The sequence below is a fragment of the Ammospiza caudacuta genome, chromosome 5 (genome assembly GCF_027887145.1).
Source record: "Ammospiza caudacuta isolate bAmmCau1 chromosome 5, bAmmCau1.pri, whole genome shotgun sequence".
NCBI lineage: Eukaryota > Metazoa > Chordata > Aves > Passeriformes > Passerellidae > Ammospiza > Ammospiza caudacuta.
The window spans coordinates 5,083,245-5,101,189 of NC_080597.1; the positions used below are offsets into that span (position 1 = coordinate 5,083,245).

The 17,945-nt window shown below is 46.0% G+C and overlaps 1 protein-coding gene across 2 annotated transcripts in view; it reads right to left on the reverse strand.

The window, feature by feature from the left end:
* Positions 1–1,324: 1,324 nt before the first annotated feature.
* Positions 1,325–17,945, reverse strand: part of CACNA1C (calcium voltage-gated channel subunit alpha1 C) — a 454,710-nt gene continuing 438,089 nt past the window's right edge. For both annotated transcript variants that reach the window (XM_058806025.1, XM_058806026.1), the window contains 6 exons: positions 17,042–17,394; positions 14,745–14,873; positions 14,187–14,296; positions 12,083–12,186; positions 8,677–8,994; positions 1,325–8,451 (listed from right to left, as the gene is read on the reverse strand). In XM_058806025.1, coding sequence (XP_058662008.1) covers positions 8,155–8,451; positions 8,677–8,994; positions 12,083–12,186; positions 14,187–14,296; positions 14,745–14,873; positions 17,042–17,394 — 1,311 coding nt within the window. In that variant the 3' untranslated portion in view covers positions 1,325–8,154. The remainder of the gene's footprint in view (positions 8,452–8,676; positions 8,995–12,082; positions 12,187–14,186; positions 14,297–14,744; positions 14,874–17,041; positions 17,395–17,945) is intronic.

The window sequence follows — 17,945 nt, forward strand, 5'->3', positions numbered from 1 at the left end:
TCCCTCGTGTTGAGTTGGAACTCCCAGTGCTCCTCTCTGGCTTCGGGTAAATTCCCTGAGCTTTAAGTACTGACATCAGCAGCGCTCTGCAGCTGCCGAACAAAAAGCATTGTAGGTGTATGCTCTACCTTTCCAGCTGTGGGGCTGCTCTAAATGCATCCACTTCACAGGGGACTCTGCAAACCCCGTTTCAGCTGTCTCTCAGGTTTCACTCCAGGTTTCACATTTTTTTCACACTGCAGCTGCCCACAGCCACTTTCCCCTGCTCTCTACCATGGATTTCACCTAATGGTCTCACACAGAGCTATAACTCAGCTGAGCTGCCAGCTCAGGGAGCTTTCTAGCAATGCTGAGTCCTTTGCTGAGCTTTGACCAACAGCCGTGAGCACGGTGGTTTCCTATGGTTTTGTGGTGGCAGATGTCTAACTGATGTCCAGTCTGAGCCTGCAGATAATGAGGTTTCTGTTGGTGAGCCTTCTGCCCTCACTGATAACACCTACAGGTTTTCATCATCCCCTGGGTTTTTAACGTTTTGTACCACCACAATTTAATAGTAACAGCAGAGCCTGCAGTTCTGACAGCTGTGTGCAAATCAGGGAAAAATATTTATATATACACGTGTAACTGAAAAATAAAAATCTTTTTTCTTTAGGCATTATTTTACTGAATCTTAGACTGATGTACTTGGGCTGAGCACGCTGTGATTTATAATGCTGCAACACAAACACAGTGCTCAGCTGGCATTGCGGTGTAATTTCCTGATAACCGTGGTAGAACAAATTTGCTCAATCGACAAGCAAATGTGTGGAACGTTACTTGTTATCATCCCATTAGCTTCATGGCTTATGTATATACTAATTACACTGTATTTAAGCTGAGGGCATTAATTTTCTGTTGCATGTGCTTGGTAAGAAGGAATCCAGTAGGGAAAATGTTAAGCGTGTGGTTGCACATGAGTCACACGCGTTGGACATCGTGACACGGCAGAATTTCTGTGGTGACAGCAGCACAGACAGCGGCTGGATTTCCTAAGCTGCTGTTTAGTGGGGCAGGCTGTGGCTGTCCAGACCATTCTGCAGCCCCTTAGACAGGGACAAGAGTCCCTGAAAGGCAGCAGGGCCACCAGTGGGAAATAAGGGGCTGCAGGAAGCTGTCTTTAATTTTCAGCCACTGCTGGTAGGAGGGAGCAATGTCAAAGGAGTTTTGATACCATTTACAATATTGAACAAATCTGGACATTGTTTAGAAATTTATTAGCAATTTTAAAATAACATCATTCCTTAGGTAAAAATGCAATCTTACAGGAATATACATTTGTCCCACACAGAGATGACCCTATAGCTCACTGAGGGCCATTCACTCTAACTTTCCTCTGTTGATTTTAAAACGTGCGAGAGGGCAAGACGGACTCTGGCACTGATGACAGGCTTACATGACGGTTACAAACTGTACAGCAGTATTTACAAAAGCATTTCTGTGGGTTCATGAAAACTAGATATAAAAGTGTGGAAGGAGGTAAAGAATTGAGACAGGGAAGGGCTTGGGTGGAGGTGCAAGGGAGGGCTGGGAAGGTGGGCAGGGAGCGTAGGGAAGAGTAGGAGAGGAGGTTTATATCTGGACTGATTTATACTTGAGAGAGGTCATTTTACAGCTCTGGGCAATTCAAATGAAGGCAAAACACTTATATTTATCAACATTTATAGCTGATGATCAGAGCAGGAAATGGTGCTCCAGGGCCTGAACTGAAGAGGTGCTGAGGAACCCCATCTTCCCTGAAGTCACTGGGAGACACTGGTATGCAGTACCTGCTGGGCCAGACCCAAACCATGCACAGACAGTACCCCCCAGACCTTAAACCCTTTGGATCCTGCAGTGCTCAGTCCTTGGTGCTGATGTGAATTCAGACTGAGTGAGAGATCAGCTCCTAAATTACACTTTACTCCTGAAACCGGACTAGATTCCAACCACTTCTTGCCAGAATTCACCCAAAGTGACTCATCCCTTGCTCTATCAAGCGGCAATTGTTTGGAGGGAGATTCATCATTCAGAATTGATTTTTAAGGCAGTTTTATAAGTATCTCCCCTTTTTTTTTGTGTGTGATGCAGCAATGTTTGTCAGAGATATTTACAATGTCACTCCTCCTCCTCCAAAATCTTCCCACATTCAAACTGTTAAGACTAAATAAGCTTGAAACAATAATTTCTATGAGCAATCATAAAGTTGATGATGCTTAGATAGTATTGGCTGCCAGTCTACCTAGGTGCTTGAGATGGGAACAGACTGACTTAGGATGCTTAAAATACTGAAAGCATTTCAGCCTAATTGGGAAAGAACTAACAGAAAAACACAGGTATTTAATCACCTGAATGATGATGCCAGCAAATGGTGTCTGAGTTTGTGGTTCTGTCTCAAATAGGAAAAAGCTTTGGAAAGGGGCTATTGGAACGCTGGCAGAAAGATCTGTGTTTGAGTGGAGTGACGCCTGCTCTTGCCTGGGCCCGTCCCAGCTCCCCTGGGCCTGGGATGCAGCCTCTAATCCTGGCCTAGGGCAAGGACCAGGCAGAGCTCTGCCAACCTCAGGCCGCAGGAGTGGAGGCAGAGTGCCTGACATGGGGTAGAAAAACAACAGCACGGGAGTGTGGAGACAAGCTCCTGATCCTGCCTAACTAAGCCCTTGGTAATGCTAATGAAGATTCCCTCATTACATCAGTAATTGGTGCTGCTCCTCTCAATTAGCCCTTTAGAAAGGGTCTTGATTGAGTTGCCTCATTGTCTCCTGCCACCTGAGATCTCTGCATCCTCTGGGGCTCTGTGACACCAGCCCTGCCTGGGCCAGAGCTGTGCCTCTCCCCACCAGCTGTGACAGAGGATTCTGTAGGATATCTCAAATGACAGTGAACACCCACGTTTAGGCAACTGAGTCGAGCCCTGTGCCCCTAAAGAAGGCCTGGTTTTTATGCTCAAGTGTTAAGTTCCCCATAAGGGGGAAGAGAAGAATGGAGAATTTAACTAGAACACTAAAGTTTATATCAGAAGAGGGCTTTTTTTCCATTCCAGTGTCATGCTACTGAGTTTTCTGAAAGCAATTGGAGCCCAATCTGTCTTCAAACAGGACATATCTCCTGCTGTGCTTCTGCCCTCACCCACCCAACCTCAGGGAGCTGTAGCAGCAAGGCCAGAGTGGTTTCAGCTTTCCAGAAACAAAGCAGGAACAGAGATAAAAGCTCCACGGACTGAGATACCATTGGAAACTTTCTGCATCCCTGGGCTTGCTCACCCAGAGTAAAACTTTAAAAGTTTCACAACATTCAACAGAAGAAAAAAAGAAACCCTGTGCAGCTATTGAGGATTGTATTTCTTAGACTCCTTTGAAGAAGAAAATAAATGGGAGAAAGATGCAATTAAATTTTTCAGGGCCCAATTCTATTTTCCACATCCTTTGCATCAATACAACCTCCTTGGCCTCTAATGCCCTCATGTTAGCAAGATGGGAATCAAGGCTTCTAAAGGCCTGGAATGTTTTCTTTATGTGGACTACAGTTTTCATTATGAGAACTGGCAAAATCTCACTGCTACCAGAAACCCCTGACTGGATTCTGCTTCAATATTGTTGTGCTCCAAATTCCCCATTCAGCGTTGCTCTCCCCCCAGTGCCCCTGCTGTGGGGACAGTCACAGCAGGACCATGGATGTATCTCAGTTCTGTTGCAGTAGGGCTGCTTCACTTCAGCTCCCTGGACCAGTGGGTTGGGGTTTCTCATCTATTCACACAAAGCAAGGCCTCCAACTCCACCTGTGACACAGGTGACCAACCCCACGGGCTCGGGGTGCTGCCACCTCGTCCGGTTGTGTCTGTGTGCAAACGCGCATACATTTCATACAGCAATCTGAAACTCAGGCAGAAAAGACACAGGAGCCTGGCTGAGACCCATACAACTGTTATATTGGCGTCAGTCTAAAGAAAGCAATGATACATTGCTTTGGAAATTATCAAGAAATGTAAAAAATGCATTTGCCCTTTTTTTTTTTTTTTTGTGTTGTTGTTGTCGTCGTAGTCACTGGGGCAGGGTTGTGAGTCAGAAAACAAAGCAGAAATAGATGCGGTTCTGTACATGGCGCCTCTCTGGCTGTCCCTCCGTGCTGGGGTGGGGTGGGCAGGGCAAGAAAACAGGCGGGACCCCTGCAGTAGCAGCAGCATCTACACACCATCATCGTCCACATGTCCAGCTGAAGAGGCAGATGATGCACAAAAGGTCTGTGGACAACGAAACTCCAGCTCTGGATCATGAGTTCCACTTGCTTTCCCATCATGTCAGCCACACAGAAATAGGGAAGAAAAAAAGAAATGCACCCGATGTGGCTGACCCAGTACTGTCTGGACTAATGAGCAGGAGTGATACAGGGAGGAGGTTTGTTGTTTTATGAGAAATGTCTTTAGTCTGCAGTGTCCTCTCGCGAGTCAGAGATGCTCAGAGGCAAACAGCAGATCAGTTTCCCCATTCTTTCCTTCCACGCCACTTCTCAGCCATCGGTTCCTTCAGAGCTTCCATCCACAGCACAGGGATTGTACCCACCATCCACTCCCAGACACAGGGAAACACTCCAGGAGCTGAACCTGCCCCTCCTTCCCACTGTCCCCCAGACTCTGCCTTGCTCACAGGAGGCAGCAGCTCTTTGCTCAGGCCTGTCACAATGTGCACATTTGGAAGTACCTCAAATGAAAAAAATTAGAAAAAAAAGCCACCCTCCCCAGAAAGAGGAGTTTGCACAGCTGGCACCAGCAATTACTAAATTTAACACCTACCCTCAAACTGCAGAAGTCATTTGCATTCTCTGCTAGCCATACATTTCCCACTCTGCAGCCCCTACAGGGTGTTCCAGGAGAGAGCAGGGTTTTCCTGGCCATAGGCTCTGACCCCGGAGGGAGCAACATCTTTCACTGCCTGGGGCATAGTCTTTCCTGTCATTGTCCTTCCCATCAAGAAAAATTCTAAAAGATGGGCTGTCAAGCATCCAAAATGTTCCTTGTCACCACTAATTTAGGTAAGCACTGCTCTTCAGGAGTGAAGAACCCCTGTCTTCCATTGGGAGGGTCAGTGAAAGAAAATAAGTTAGGGAGCCCTTACACTGCATTTTCAGGAACAGCCAGGCACGGACATTCTTCCCTTTCAAGTCCCTTTGGAGCACATCAGCAGCAGCAGCAAACTCACAGGGAGACACATCTGTGCCCATCTCTGTACAGCACCAGGGATGAAAGGATGAGACTGACCCACACCAGCTGGTCACTTTCTCCAGGGAAGCCTTGAATTATGATTTTGATGACAGATGCTTGTACAAATGGATTCATATTTCTCTAATATTTGGTTTTTCCAAGGTATCTTGAGCTGATACTGGCCAGTTCAAACAGTACAGATGAAAATACCCTTTCTGCTATTTCTCCTTTATGCCCCAGAGAACTGAGAAGAAAAACAAGAGCGTCACAAAAATAATGTAATCAATGTATGCAGTGAAGGGTGTTCTTGGACATCTGCAGAAGCTCAAGATTTGAATCAAAGTTTAGCTCTGAGTCAGATCATACCTCAGAACTGATCTGCAAGTTTGTGAATCATCCTGAGGAGGGAAAAAAACCCAGCAGTAGTCTAGACAAAAAACAGTTGCATAAAATCTAACAATACCTGCCTGTTTTTTCAGCCTCTCTCAGGGTTAGGGCTGTCAGTGTGAGAGTTTCACACCTACCAGTCAGGAGTTGTGGCTGGGACATGCTGTGCTGCCAGATGTTTTGTGACTTAATACCCTCCATTAAAGTCTGTGAAGAGGATTGAGACCATGCATAGGAACACCAAAAAGTCACTTGGCACATCACCTGCATCTTGACCAGCCTGCAGCAATTCTCCTAATAAAGATCCACAGCTCTCTCCCTCTCCCTCTGCTTTCAGCCCAGACCAGGGTTAGGTAACTTTACTTTGCCAACTGTCCTGATTCTTGCATTTCTTATCCCAGGATCCTGCTAAAACTGATCAGGATTCAGCTATTTAATAAAATAATTTTGAAGCCAGATTTTTTCTGCCCCGCTCCTTAAATTGCTGGTGTCAGCTGAACGTGTAGGATGGATCTGCCAAATGGGCTTTGGGGGTCTTGTCACCCTTGAGTGGGACGAGACCTTTAGAGGAACTGAGCGAAAGGAAAGAAAACAAAGCCTAAATAAAATGTCCCAGTCTTGGGAAGAAAGATTCTCTACCGATAAAGTCATCGTGCACGTTAAAAGGGAGTGAGGAAGAAGGAAAATGAACACAAGATATGCAAAATCAGTAACGTTCAACCTGTCAGTGGATTGCAGAATAGTTACTTACACCAGGTACACTTTGTTCATCGTACAAATTAAAAAAGGAAAAAAAAAAAAAAGTAGTACCCTTTCCCCAACCACACGTAAAAAAGCACTTAAAAGTTCAAAGGTAAAGCTTGGCACATTCCAAATACGAAATGACTCACTTGACATGCAGCAAAATATACAAGAAGTGATTATTTTTTTTCTTTTTTTTTTAAACAAACTTAATTCAATTCATTATCTTTGCTTGGCACAATTGCAATTCATTTTAAAAAAATATTTGAAAAATACTGAAACTGACCTGAATTCAAGTATAACGGTTTCTTCAACAGAAACATTATCAATGCAATAAAACATCACACGGAATATATCGAAGCGTAACGTCTTCTGGTTTGTTTTTCTTTTTTTTGTTTCCCCCCCCACCCCCGTAAATTTTTTCTTTTTCTATACAGTTTTAATGCCGACACAACTTACAATTTTATTTTTAAAATTAATATTATTGCATTGTTTTTGCATATCTTGTGGAACAGAAAATGCAAAGTTACTGATTCCCTTTTCGAAAGCAGAGACAGTGGTTTGTTTTTGCATTCGAATGGCCCCAGATACAGATCTCCTGCAGCTCAAACCAGGACGTGGAGAACTGCTCGTACACACACGCACACTCACACATGCACTCACGCTCGCTCCCATTGCTCCCACACTCACAGATACACTTAGCACTAAAAAGAACCCAAATCAATCACTCAAATGTGCAAGACTATATCAAGTGCATTGCCTACTATCTTTAAATTATAAAACAACAACAACAAAAGGTTTCAGTTGCTAGTAAATAAAATTACAAATCCTCGGTGTACATAATGGTTGGCAAAACTCATCTATCATTATACTTCTACCAAATTCCAATGGAGAAACCACCCCTACCCCAGTTTAAATAATAATACAACATGATCAAACCAATTTAACATCTGCAAAGGTGAAAATAAACCAAAACAAAAAAGGTAGGTGATTACAAAACGCTGTAAACACTCCCTTCTCCCTCAAAATAATAATAATAATAATAAAATAGTCAAAATAAAAACTGCAACATGCTTTCAAGAAAATACCAAACTGCGAAACAAGAAGAACTCTGCACAGGCCTGGCGGCCTCTCAGCCCCGCCGCCATGCCTGCTCTCCCATTGGCTGGCACAGTTGGCGCGCTAGCTCTGATTGGCCAGCAGAAAACCGCCTAAACTCGGATTGGCTGGCGAGTGACCGCCCGAGCTCTGATTGGCCGGCAGGGGCCGCTGCCGGAGTCTCGGCAGGGCTGGGCCGCGCCTCGGGCTTCTCCTGCTTCCTCCTCCCCGTGGCCGTGTGGGAATCCACAGCAGAAGTCTTCCTCTCCTTCCGAATCAAAGGGCCTTGGCTTTATGGAGACGGTGAGGCTCATACAGAACATGTGCAAAATGATTTTTACAAGCAAGGTTGAAAGACACCCGTTTGGCGCAGGGTCCTTTTGGCTAGGGCGATCCACAGGAAGCTGAGGTTCCCCTTCGTGCTCCGGAGGCAGCTGTCGTTCCTTGTGCAGGGACTGAAAAAAAGAGGGAGCTGGCTCTCCTCCTCTTCTTCTCCTCCTCCTCCTCACTCTTCCCTCATGGACACGTGCTGGGGTTAAATCCGCTCCTGAAAAGCTTTCTTACACCACCCAACTCTGCGACTCGTCCCAACAGAAATGAATGAAGAACGCTGTTCCGGTTACTCCAGGTCACGAGAACAGTGAGGCACTTCTGAAACAAACCCATTAGGAACATTGAAACAAATAAAAAACCAGCATCGCTTCCAGCCCTGGCAACTACAGGCTGCTGATATAAATCCTGCTGTCCTTGAGCTCCTCCTGACTTATCCTACAATCCGGGTTCTGCACCTCTTCCTCTTCCTCTCCTGCACTGTCCTGCCCTGGGTCCCTGCAGTTAGCAAAAGGCAAGAGGTTGCCATTGGGGCTCTGCTTGCTGTTACCATTGAGAATGTTGTCTGCTGCATTTTCCATCTCTTCTATCGTCATGTCGCAGGCGTCTGCGAGCTCCTGGGTTGTGACCTCAATGAACTTTGGATCTTGAGCAAACTGCACCAGTCCTTCCGAAATCAAGACCTTCAAAAGCAGGTGGGGAACCAGAACACAAAGACACGTGTTAGTACCCTGCAGCGCCACCACCACCACACCTCCAACGCAACCCTCTTCACTGCCGTGTTTCCTCCTCCCATTCATGCTTCTAAACCTGGGAGAAGGGCTCTCCTACTCCTGCTGCCCTGCTCTTCCAGGGCCACGTTCCCAGCTGGCCGTGCCCCAGCACCCTCGGTGCCCGTGCGCTCTTACCGCTTCCACCAGGCTGCTGGCGCTGCCGTGGAACTGCCGGCTGCTCCCCGCGCTGGGGCTGGGCACGGTCAGGGACACGGGCCGGGCTCTCCTGGGGCTGCCGCCGCTCTCGGGGTACCGGGAGCCGCAGTGCACGGACGGCAAGCTGCTGTTGAGCTTCTCCGAGGAGTCCGCCCCGTCGAGGCGCAGCGTGGGGATGCTCTGCGGCGGCCAGCCCCGGTTGCAGGGTGTGGCCGGGGGTGTCGCGCACAGCCGAGAGAACGCGGTGGGGGAATGGCTTCGCTGCAGCAGGGGACTCAGGCCGGCCACTGCCAGCGCCTGCGGACACACAGGGACAGCGTGAGCGAGGGATTGCGGCGCTGGAACAAGGATACAGTGGATATTTTCACCCCCGACGAGGGGGAGAGAATGATGCATTTGACTCCATCTCCACTAATTAATTACTTTATTATACTGTGTTATCCTGTATTGCATTGCACTCTATTACATTACATCTAAACTGAATCTGCCAAGCACTCAACTCTGCACACACTGCCCTCATCTCGTGACTGTCACCCAACCGTCCTGACACATACACACACTTGGCCCTGACAGGCCACGGAAACAAAACCCCATCACTCTGGGTAAACAATCTCCATATTGCATTCTACTTTGGCACAACACAGGCACAGCAAATGATAAGAATAGTTTTTCCTTTCTCAGAGGTTCAGATTTTCTCTGTGAAGAGAAATGTGGCTACACAAGGAGGTGCTGGAGAAACCATCCGAGAAAGGCCTGGAGAGTCTCGAGGCTTGTGAACACAGCTGCCAGCTCCTTCAAGGGTTTGGATGTGTGCTGCAAACTCATTGTGCAAGCTTTCCTTTACATGGTGTGCCCTGTGCTAGTGCCAAGGACTGGATTGGAAATTTTCAGAACCGCAGTTCTTTAGCCTGGGAACCATGGCACTGCCTGGAGGATGCAGCCCCATTCCCATGGCACTGCCTGGAGGATGCAGCCCCATTCCCACGGCACTGCCTGGAGGATGCAGCCCCATTCCCATGGCACTGCCAGGAGGATGCAGCCCCATTCCCCATGGTTCTGTCAGAAACACCACCTCTTGTCCAGTGGGGGAGACAGCAAATCATTTTCCCACCACTGACACCACACACAGCACAGGATTTTACTGCCAGTTGCTGTTTTTAGTGTCTACTGAAGAGATACCAGATATGAATTTTAGAGTGTGTGCAGTTGGCAATAACTTGAAATCCACCACTGGATTTTAAGGCATCTGCTGTTGGTGGGAGGATCAATATCTGATGATTATACTTTCAGCCATCCAGTCCTTCCTGTAATCATACACACAACCTCTGAGTCATTCAGCCTCCTCTTAAAATGAATTCCTCTTGGTGCACAGGGCTGATCTGATGCCTTATTGATGGTGTCTGCTTCCTTGTTCTGTAAGCAAGACTGTCAGAGTCATGAACTCATCTCACAGAGCTCATGGCTGAGCAATGAAATAAAAGCATGGAAACTACAAAAGGGTGTGACTGTGTTGTGTTCAGGCTGGGGCAAGGCTCTGTGTTCAGTCTAAGCTAACTGGGCAGAAAGGCACTGGAAAGCCTCCCTGCTCTTCATGCCTGCCTGAAAACACTGCCTCAAAGACATGACTTACACAAGACTTAAACTTGCCCTTTGGTGATGCTCCTTCCCTCCACTGACCACAGTAGGGCTGAACTGACTAATTTAAATTAGACAGCTCACTTAAAGCTATCTAATGTTCAGTGAAGCTCAGTCCATCTGCCACTGAAATCCCTGGGAACTGATAATTATTTTGTGCTGGTGACTTCAGTGTCAGGAAAAAAAAATCATTCTGAAAAAAAGAATTAATTCTTAGTCACCTGCAAGTTCACTGATGTTTTCTCAGTAATTAGATGTCAGACTCCTATCAAATTTCAGTGAGCTAGAAAGCCCTTAAAACTTCTGAATAAGTCATACCCTGCTGGCTATGATGGCCTCAGCACATCCCTTAAACTGCCAGGACTTCAAGGAGAGACCTGGATCTGTCAGACAGGACAACAGAACCAATTTTCCAGCTTGTTGGCAGAAACTTACACAAAATGTTTTATCAGGAAGCTGAAGGAAGCTGTGTGGGATTACTTTGAGTTTCAGCTGAACACATTTACATATCATGATGTACAGGTATTCCCTGAGAACACCTCTTCAAGCCTTTACAGCAACCTTTCCATTCTGTGGGATTATTTTAGGCCCTGTTGTTGGTTAACATTTTATAAACAGGATCATTGCTGAGTGTTGTCAGCTGGCAGCTAGATGCCTCTTTCAGGGTAGCCCTTCAGCCTGGCTGAGTGACACCTGTGTGGGCAGAGCCCCATCCCTCCAGGTTTTGGGCTGCATGGTGGGATGGGGAAGGGTGAAGAGGTTTGGGGGGAGGTGATTCTGCCAGCTGTGTGTGTTGGGAATGCTGAGAGGCTGTGTTCTCTGTGTTCCCTCTGCCTGGCCTGCCATGGGAAGGCAGGAAGTCTCAGGAGGGCTGTTGATGCTGTGGTGAGTGTGGGAATCTGTTTCCTGACCAACCCTCCCTGCTCCAGCTCGTTTTCTGATTGTCCCTGCCAAAGCTGTAACTCTCTGCAGACCACTGCTTTTGGAGCTCAAGAATTAAAGGATAACTCTCTGAAAGTGGAGGTGAGGAAAGCCAGGGAGCCTCAAGCCCACCCCTCTCTCACTCCTCTGACTTCTCACTCCTCCTGTTCTTGCTGTGTGGCATTTTCTGCCCTTGTGGCAGCCTCAAGAAGCAGCAGGGCCATTCTACCCTGCCTGGGGGGACTGCACAGAGCAGGATGCCCCACCTGCAAGGCTGGCACTGCCATCTGCACCTGTTTCTTTTATGGGTGACAAAAAGAGGCATAATCAAACCAGAAGACACAGCTCTCCTTTGGAGCCTGACAGCTGCCTGATCACCCAGGTAGTGTTTAGGCAGCATTTGCCAGGCTGCTGAACAGAGTTACAAAGGGCTTGAGAAGCTGATTGATGACATGTAATCAGTTTGTGTTTTAAAATGGATAATTACACTTACTGGTTACCTTTAATTAATATTAGACTGTTCATACTTTATTCATGTGCATACTGCAATCAAAGCCAGGGTAATTGCACTGCAGCATGCAATTTGGGTAGTTATTTTTATCTTTTTGCTAGAATTGTATTCATTCATGAGCATCATACAAGGATAACTGTGGCTGACTCCAATGCACATATTCCTGTAGCATTCTGGGAATGATAAAAATCCTGATTGCTAAAACCTCTGCCTTTGGTGTGGGTGAGAATCTATCCCAAATGGTTTTTAATCAGTGGGTTGGGATGCTCTGGGGGGCACTGCAGATGGCAGGGGCTGTGTCTAATTATTAACACTCACCTGATGATGGACCAGATGCAAAGGCAGGACTGTCTTCTGTGAGACATCCACACCCTGGTTTTTCTGTCTTTTCAAACACTCTAAGTGAAAAGATGCTCTTCGACCTGAAACAGCAACACACACAGGGTGTCCATCACTCATTGCACATTACAGGAAATCTGTTTTCAGTTTCTTTTAGTGCAGTCCCACTGGACACACAGCAAACACATACTTCAGGCTCTTCCCCTCAACACTGAGCCCTTTCCAAAGCAAATGTATTTACAGAAAGCACTCAGGCATCACAAAACAATCAACTCCACCTTCCAAGCAAGCTGCAAGGGAGGATTGCTGCGAGGTGGGATTGCTGCAAGGTAGATTCCGAACACTTTTTTTTCTGAACACTTTTCTCCTTTAAAACACATGCAGCTGATCTCCCTCCCAAGCAGTGCAGTGCTCTCAGACCTGTGTGGCTGAGGCAGAGCCCTCAGCAGGATGTGAAGCTGAGCCTCTGGTGCTGGGCAGGCAGGGACATTGTGCTGCTCAGGTGACACTGGCACCCTGCTTGCATGTGATCTGTGTCCTTTGGCTGCCAGACACACCACACTTTGTCAGACTGTGTCTATAGCAAGGTTGAGTGCAACTGAATCCATCAGTGGGGAATTTGCTGGTGAATGCAAGGTGACTTAGACAGAAATGAAGCTTTTTTGGAATTTGGAAGGAAGGGAAGAGAGAAAAAAACAGTTTAGAGGGAGCTGCTGAAACAGTCACAGTTATTCACTCACTATAAAAACTTTACTTATATATAATATAATTAAAGTTTTATATATTTTTTATATATTTAATATAATTAAACTTTACTTCTCTAAATATGAGAAAGGTACTCCCAATGAGGAATTTAAAACTAATGAAAAGTATGTTTAAGATCAAGTGCTTTACTACTGAAAAATGGCAAATAAATCCAGTATTGAAGATTCAATACATGGCACATTAAAATAGTTTGTAGTCTTCTTCATTTTGTTGGCATTTTTCTAAAGAAGGAAAGAAAATTAGAATTCTGAAAATAGTAAGTATCTATAATATTGGATTGCTGAGAAAAAGCCCTCTCAGGGTTGGAGAAAATATGTTATAACCCAGAGAATGAATGTTACAATGCAGGTTAAAAGTATTTCCTCTTTCTTGAGAAAAAAACCCCAACTATATGTATTATATATATATTATGAATTATATATATATATTATATAATATATATGATTCAGTATTATATATATAATGAATGTATTTTATATATATATATTCACAGGAATGCCGTTAGTGAAGCATTGTATCAAGGGCTGACTGCCTTACAGATAGATATAGAAGTTGTAATTTTCTAATATTTTAAGATTTGAAATAAAGGAAATGTTGCTAGAACAGTGAAGCATCCTGAGGGATTTCAGTGAAGACTCAGTAGTCTCACTTTAAACATGACACTACCTAGTCTGTCACTGTTATTCTGTAAAAATGTATTTTATACACACCATTCTTTTTAGTTTCTCCCTTCAATGCCCTTTTTCACCACACCAATACTCAGAAAAAGGCTGAAAAATGCTATACCCAAGAGTTCCTTTTGTCACAGACTCTTGATACCTTCATAAAACCTTGTGATTCATGGGTTTCATCTCCCAGTGAAACACTTGAAAATCTCCAGGTACAATTAGAGCAGAAGGCAAATGCATGTTGTATTAACTTAATCTGACATTCAGTGTGCTCCTGGCAGCAGCCAAAGGAGACAATCTCTCATTTCTCCTTGCTGAATACACACAGAGCAGAACGCTGTAGGCTCAAGGCTCACCTGTTCAGTGACTCCCTGGTGATTGTTTGGAGAGCCTACAGCTCTCAAATAAACTGTCCTAATTCACAGGCAGGTTGATCAAACAGATCCCAGGGACTGTCCAAACAGCCACAGGTTCATCTGTGAAGCCGGCAGAGCCATGTGCCTGACCAGCATTGTCTGCACGCCCTGGGATTCTGCTCTCATGGGCTGCAAACAGCAACACCTGTGCCCACCCAGGCTGGGACTCCTTCAGGGACATGTGGGAACTCCATCAAGGTGGAGGAACCCAGCCCAGCCCTGCAGGGAGCTTACCTAGAGCTGAGGAGCACAGAAACCCCTTCTTGGGAGAGGGCCGGGTGTCCTCTCCTTTGCTGTGCCCTGGTGGAGTGAGTTGTCTGTTTTCATCATCTTGGTATGCAAGCCTGGGGAGGAGAGTAGGGGGATTTAGAAAAGGAATGATGATATTGGGCAGAAAAAGCCCCTTTTCCAGCAAGAAAGTCAAGGAGGTCATGCTAGCAAAGGGATGCAAGAGCAAGCTGGCTTCAAACTATTACTGGTCCAGGAGAAGTAACAAGAGACCACGAGACAGAGAACTCTAAAAATGAGCTCTGGGAACATCAGGAGGGAGAATTGAATGTGGGGGGCAGCCCTGCAGATATCTCATACAGAGAAAGAAAATCCTAGGTGAAAAAAAACCTTAATTCTACTTCAAGGGCTGAACTGGAATTATGTTCTCATATTTGAGTTCTCTAAAATTTTCTGACCTTCTTCCATAAATAGAAATTTCTGTAGAAAAATGTCACCTCTTCCCACCTCTCCCCCTTAATTAAAGAACCACCCAAACACCTTGACTAAAGCTGCAAAGCTCACATTTCGGTAGAGAGCAGACTTGGTTCACTACAGTACTCAATGTCTTCATTCAAATTTTCATCATAAGTCTCATCCTGAGACACTTCCTCTTGGCAAACAATTGCCAGCTGGCTGTCTCTGGAACTGGAGCTAATGAGCAAAAAAGACAAGTCAAGATATGGAGATGGTAAAAACAACCTGTTACAAAGACAAGAATGACAGGCTCCATCTGTCCCAGTTTATTATAATGCTGAAGAGCCTTCATAGGAAAATCAATGACTGAACAGAGCTGCAGAGTTCACAAATACAAGGCAACAATCTTTGTCTGTGTCCTCTTTCTTAAACTGTAAATGCATTTTGTCCTTTGTGACTACCTGCACTCTGTGAATGTGCACATCACACTGATCATTTCCAGTGCTACACCTCACTGAACTCACAGTAAAATCTGGGATGGGCTCTCTTTTGCCTTGTTGGAAAAGCCTTGGTTATGGATTTCAGAGAAGCCTCCTGGACACTCACAGTAACCTTCTCATCTCTATCATGTGTGGCCTTTGCTTCCCAAATCCCTCAGTCTGCACCAGCTCTGCCCTCTGCCTCCTGGTCATGTTCTCATCCTTGCTGGCTTTTCCACCTTTTGTCCCTTTTTTAACTGCAGAGTGCTTCTACTGAATTCAGCAGGATCTGTCCAAAGCCTCAGGTGTGCCAGCCCTTAATTCCCTGCTTGCCTCCTCTCTGTCCCCCTGTTTCACATTTTGGCACATATATTTCACTTCATTTGGACTTTGCTTTTTCTGAGGAGTAAAATAAAATCTGGAGGTAGCTTGAATCTTTGAGGTATGGGCATGGAGGTAGTGGAAATTATTTCAGTTTCTTACTACCATTTGCAGAATAGAGCAGGGTGGCATTTTTTTTTTTTTTTTTTTCATCTTTTAGGTTCTGGAGGGGCAACATTATCTTGTCATGTGGTTAAAGCAAAAACCACTGGGAGAAATGTGGGTATGCATTGTGTGAAAAAGCCTGTAGGACAGTGCTGCAGGGACCCTCCTCTGAAATGGGAGGCAAGTAAAACTGCTGAGGTGCAGAGTGGAACACAATCAGTACCTGGCATCTCCTCCTGTTCAACTGTCTGTGTTTAGCCAAAACCATACAGAATTTTGCATGTACATGCCAGGGTGTACTTCACTATGCTGTGATCAGAGAATGTGTAGATGTTTGAGCCCAGCTAGAATCTCTGAAAACCCCCAAATCTAGAAAATAGCCAGAACATTGACTTGCCCCAAGTGGGGAGTATTTTCTGGAGCTGTCATGGTGCTCAGTATCTCTATTCCAGCCCTACTGACACCAAAAAGGAGAGGTCACATTCAGCATTAGTGGGAATTTGGAGTTTGAACAGATGAAGACAGTGGGTCTTACAGCCAGGCAGCATGGGAGGGGTAAGGAGAACACGTACCGTGCCAGTGTCTCGTAGTAATGTGTCCTAATGCAGGGAACGTGCCCAGGGGAGCAAGGAGAGAAAAGAACACCCTGTTAGCAGTGTCACACCAGCACGAGTTCAGCAGGGAGGAGGGCAGAGGGAACTCCCCGTGGCCTCCCTCAGGAAGGCATGAAATGCAAAAACCACAGGACTCTTCACTTGGGCAATTCTGCACCCACTGAAGCTCCTCTGCCTCATTGTCCTATTCTGTCCTTTCTGGGAGCAGCATTTGGCCACCTTTTCACACTGTTCACTCTCTGCACTGAAAAAAAATTCCATCTCCTTCCTGCTGTTTCTGAAAGTATTAAAAGAAATCCCCCACTGAGAAAAATTATATTCCTTTTGTGTTAGTCATCTGTGTGTAGAGAGCCTGAAAAGTCTCCAGAGAAGGGGATTTTCTTCACTTTTTTCCTGAAAACCTTGCCTCCCTCTTCCCAGAATGTCTTTGGTGACCTCTGTAAGGTGACCTGCTAAATGAAAACCCATTGACTTCAACAAAGCTCCCCATTGGGCTATTAGGACATGAAGAGCAGTCTCCTACCAGTTGATAAAACACCTCCCTGTGGTGAAGGAGGGATAAATAAGGTTCCCTTTGGATCTTACAAAGGTTTCTTCCTGATAAATCCCAAATAAATAGAGTGTGTTGGTCAGTAAGAGTGCTGGTGCTTTGCAGTGGCCAATTGGTGCACATCTGTGGGCTTTGGCACATGTGGAGAACCACAGGGCTCAATCCAGGCTGCAGGCTGGGCAATGTCTGGGAGTGACTCTGGCTCAGCAGCAGTGCTCTGGTGTTTGCATGCACCTTCCAACACCTGCTCCCCTGGCTCCCTCTCTGCTCACTCACCTTTTGGAGGGGAGCTTCCAGGGAGCCTCCTGCACACATATGGTGGGTGACAGGGGCGTCCCATGGCCTTCCACCGTGCTGACAGTGCTGGGGAAGCTGGGTGGGCTGGGGAAGCGACACAGGGCGGTGTTGTTGGCGTTGTTGATGTTGGCATTGGAGCCTGAGGATGAGTAGCTGCTGGGAGTGAAGGTGGAGTCCACCAGCTTCTCGTGAGATGGAGACTCGGTGTCGCCGTGGTTGTTGCCAGACTTGTTGATGTGCAAAGGTCTCTGGGTAGTGAATGTCTGGGGGAACCCACTCCTGCCATCACTTTGGTAGTAGCTCACATGGTTTCCAAACAAGCCTCCAGCTCTCTGCCAGAGAAACAAAAAGGATTTTTCCTTTGTGAATGAGATGTGCAAGGACCCTGGTGTTTCCCTGCTTAGACTGTTCTTGAGGGAAAAAAAGGAGGACCAAAGTGAGCATGATGGCACTGGTGCTCTCTCTTCCAGAAAGCAGTGTGAGGACTTCTCTGTCACAGAGACCAGCTACACACAGGCTGGGATTTCAGAGGGCTGGCAGGTGTGTGCCTCCACACCTCCCACCAGTTCTGGGAGTCCAGGACAGGGTATGGATGCAAGAACCTCTCTGGTTTTCCCAGTGCAGTTACAAAGGAACATTTAGGTATGAGGGGGAATTTGAGAAGAGCACCAGAAACTATTAAGTACCCGGAGGAAGAAAGGAAGAGAAATTTAATGAGCCAGTTATGTACTGTTAGGTGGGTAATGAAAGGGACTGACAGCATCTTTCTGTAAAGAAAGAAGGACAATGCCAAAGGAGAGGAAAAGTTACCAAAGAAAACAGTTGTAAGAAACAGGAATGAAATAAGAAAGAAATGTTTTAGCTAAGTTGCTCAGAAAATTTC